The following is a 3447-nucleotide window of genomic DNA, read 5'->3' as shown; positions in this document are numbered from 1 at the left end:
AGAGGTTAAATCCCCCCCACAAGGGGGTTAAGTGCCCCCCAAAGGGTTTACTTGCTCCCTCTGGGAGGTTATTCCCCCCCAAAAGGGGTTAAATCTCCCCCAAGGGGATTATTGCCTCCCCCAGGAGGTTATTGCCCCCGCCAAGGGGGTTAAATCCTCTACAAAGGGGGGTTAAATCCCCCCCAGAGGGGGTTATTGTCCCCCAGGGAGGTTCAGTACCTCCCCAAAGGGGGTTAATCCCCCCACAAAGGGGGTTAAATCCCCCAAAAAGGGGGTTATTGCCCCGCCCAGGGAGTTTAAGTCCCCCCAAAGGGGGTTAAGACACCTCCAAAGGGGGTCAAATCCCCCCGTAAAGGGGGTTATGTCCTCCAAAAAGGGGGGGTCAATCCCCCCCCCAGGGATGTTACAGCCCCCAAACCTTTCCTCCCGCACGCACCGAGCAGCCGGGCCGGGCGCGCGGCCCCATTTATTCCCCTCGAGCCCCCCCTTCCCCCGGCACACCCTCAAGGGGTCTGGGGGCGCCGGGGGGGGTGCCGCGAGGCGGCGGGGGGGGGGGATGGGGGGGTGTCACTTCTCGAAGTGCTCGAGGGGGTAGTGCTCCCCGTAGTGCTGCAGGTGCCGCTCCAGGGCCGCGCGCTGCTTGCGCAGGTGGGGGGGCATCTCGCGGTACACGTCGGAGAAGAGGTGCTGCTGCGGGCTGGGCTTGGGCTTGCGCTCCGCCTGCTCGAACGCCTCCATCACCTGCGTGTGGGGGTTGGAATCAGCGCCGGGGGGGGGGGGCAAAGCTCCCGACGTCGTTCCCCCCCCCGCCCCCCCGCGGCGTCCCGGCTCGCCCACCTTTTTCCGGGAGCTTTTCCGCCAGCCTTTCTCCTGCTCGTCGTCCCACCAGCCGCGGTTCAGCATGTAGTGCCGCAGGCGGGAGATGGGGTGGTCCTGCTTGTCCCAGTAGTTCACCTCGTCCACCGAGCGGTACGCCGAGCTGTCGTCGCTGGTGCTGTGGTGCCCGATGCTGCGCGGGGGGAAACGATATTAAAAGAAGGTCATTTTGGGGGTGTTTTCCCCTGTTTTTTTTTTTTTGTTTGTTTGTTTGTTTTTTGAGCCCAGCTCACCGGTAGGTCATGGCCTCGATGAGGAAGGGCTGGTTCTCCGCCACGGCGCGGCGCCGCGCCTCCTTGGTGGCGTTGTAGACGGCGAAGACGTCGTTGCCGTCCACCCGGATCGACATCAGCCCGTAGCCGGGACCCCGAGCCGCTGCGGGGGACGGGGACTGGTGGGCACAGCACCCCCAAATCCCCCCCGCCTTGACCCCCAGCACCCCCTCCGGTGCCCCCGTCTTACCGATGCCGTCCCCGCGGTACTGCTCGGAGGTTGGGGTGGAGATGGCGTAGCCGTTGTTGCGGCAGAAGAAGACGATGGGGCACTCGAGGGTGGCGGCGAAGTTGAAGCCGGCGTGGGCGTCCCCTTCGCTGGCCGCCCCCTCCCCGAAATAGCAGATGACCGCCCGGTTGGCGTCCGCCCGCTTGATGGCGTAGGCGGCTCCCACGGCTGCGGGGGGGGGGGGGGGGGAAGGGGGGAAAGGGGGGGGTTACAGGGGTCCCTGGGGGGGCTGGGGGGGGTGAGGGGGGATTTGGGGGGGGTCACCTTGCGGGATTTGGGTGGCCAAGGGGGACGAGATGGTGACGAAGTGGCGGTCGCGGCAGCCGTAGTGCACGGGCATCTGGCGCCCTTTGCCGGGGTCGCTGGTGTTGCCGTAGCACTGCGCCATGAAGAGGTCCAGGGGGTAGCCCCGGTACATCAGCACGCCTCGGGGGGGCGGGGGGGGGGACACGGTATGATTTAGGGGGGGGGGCAGCCCCACGAAGGACCCCCCTTCCCCGGTTTGGGGCTCACCAGCCTCCCGGTACTGCCCGAAAACCAGGTCGGTGTCGTCGAGCGCGGCCGCGCTGCCCACGTGCGTCCCCTCCTCGCCGTAGTTGGTCATGTAGAAGGAGATGCGGCCCTGGGGGGGGGGGGGGAGGGAATGTGGTGTGGGGGGGTCCATCTTGGGGTCTCCCCCCTCCCCAGCACCCCCTTTTGCCCCTACCTGCCGCTGGGACTCGTAGAGGATGCGGTCCATGGTGTTGAGGAGCGTCATGGTCTTGTAGAGCTTCAGCACCAGCTCCTTGGGCAGCTGGGGAGGCAAGAGGGGGGGTCATGTTTGGGGTGTCACAAGCATGATGTGGCATGTTTGGGGTGCTGTGTGCATGGACACGCGTGTTTGGGGCCACATCCTGCACGTGTGGGGTGCTGGGTGCATGGACACGCGTGTTTTGGGGCCACATCCTGCACGTGTGGGGTGCTGTGTGCCCGCACTTTGCGTGTTTGGGGTGCTGTGTGCGTGGACACGCGTGTTTGGGGTCACATCCTGTATGTTTGAGTTGCTGCGTGCCTGGACAGTGCATGTTTGGGGTGCTGCGTGCCTGGGCATGGCGTTTTTGGGGTCACACACGTAAACATTGCGTGTCTGGGGTGTCACACGCACAAACGTTGCAGGTTTGGGGTGCTGTGTGCCTGGGCATGGCATTTTTGGGGTGCTGTGTGCATGGACGTGGTGTTTCTGGGGTGTCCTATACACGAACATTGCACGTTTGGGGTGCTGCGTGCCTGAACTTTGTGTTTTTGGGGTCACACACACAGACATTGCATGTTTGGGGTGTCCTATACATAAACATTGCAGGTTTGGGGTGCCCCCACGTGTTTGGGGTGCCCCACATATTGGGTACCCCACGAGTTTAGGATGCCCCACGAGTTTAGGATGCCCCACGTATTTAGGGTGCCCCACACCTTCGGGGTTCCCCACACCTTCGGGGCGCCCCACGCCGCCCATCACGCTTTTGGGGTGCCCCCCCCCCCCCCCCCCACGCGGCCGGGAGCCTTTTGGGGCCGGGGGCTCACCTGGGGGTCCTCGCCGGGGCTGACGATGTGGCCCTGGCGGTCCATGACGCGGTAGACGGGGATGCCCGAGATGACGTTGGGCTGGATGAACTCGAGGCGCTCGGCGAACTCGGCCGAGGCCCCGGGGAACTGCGGCTTCTCCTCCGGCGCCGGGAACTCCTGCTGCGCCCGGGGGCCGCGCTGCGGGGCGCCGGGACCCCCGTGTCACCCCCGTGTCACCGGTGGGTCCCCAGCCCGCGTCCCGAACACCACCCCCCCGAAGGGGCCCCGGTGCCTCCCGCCCCGTCCCACCCCCCTGCGTGGCCAATGGCCGGGGAGGGCGTGGGGATGTGGGGACACGGGGATATGGGGCTGTGGGGACGGGTATGGGGCCGCGGGGTGGGACGGGACGGATATAGGGACGTGGGGTGGTGTGTGGGGACGGGTATAGAGCCGTGGGGGAAGATACGGGGCCATGGGGACAGATATAGGGCCGTGGGGACGGATATGAGGCCGTGGGGACGGATATGGGGC

The 3447-nt window shown here is 65.9% G+C and overlaps 1 protein-coding gene across 1 annotated transcript; it reads right to left on the bottom strand.

Moving 5' to 3' along the window:
• Positions 1–556: 556 nt before the first annotated feature.
• BCKDHA (branched chain keto acid dehydrogenase E1 subunit alpha) lies at positions 557–3114 on the bottom strand (the record flags this gene model as incomplete). The annotated part of the gene is made up of 8 exons (XM_035572545.2): positions 557–741; positions 838–1009; positions 1110–1251; positions 1339–1545; positions 1642–1803; positions 1891–1999; positions 2084–2170; positions 2935–3114. Coding segments are annotated over 8 exons (1233 nt in total), but the record flags the coding sequence as incomplete, so codon positions are not given.
• Positions 3115–3447: the final 333 nt, after the last annotated feature.

The sequence above is a fragment of the Cygnus atratus genome, unplaced genomic scaffold, assembly GCF_013377495.2.
Source record: "Cygnus atratus isolate AKBS03 ecotype Queensland, Australia unplaced genomic scaffold, CAtr_DNAZoo_HiC_assembly HiC_scaffold_206, whole genome shotgun sequence".
NCBI lineage: Eukaryota > Metazoa > Chordata > Aves > Anseriformes > Anatidae > Cygnus > Cygnus atratus.
The sequence above is the reverse complement of the archived record's forward strand: the minus strand, read 5'-3'. Positions and strand labels throughout refer to the sequence as shown.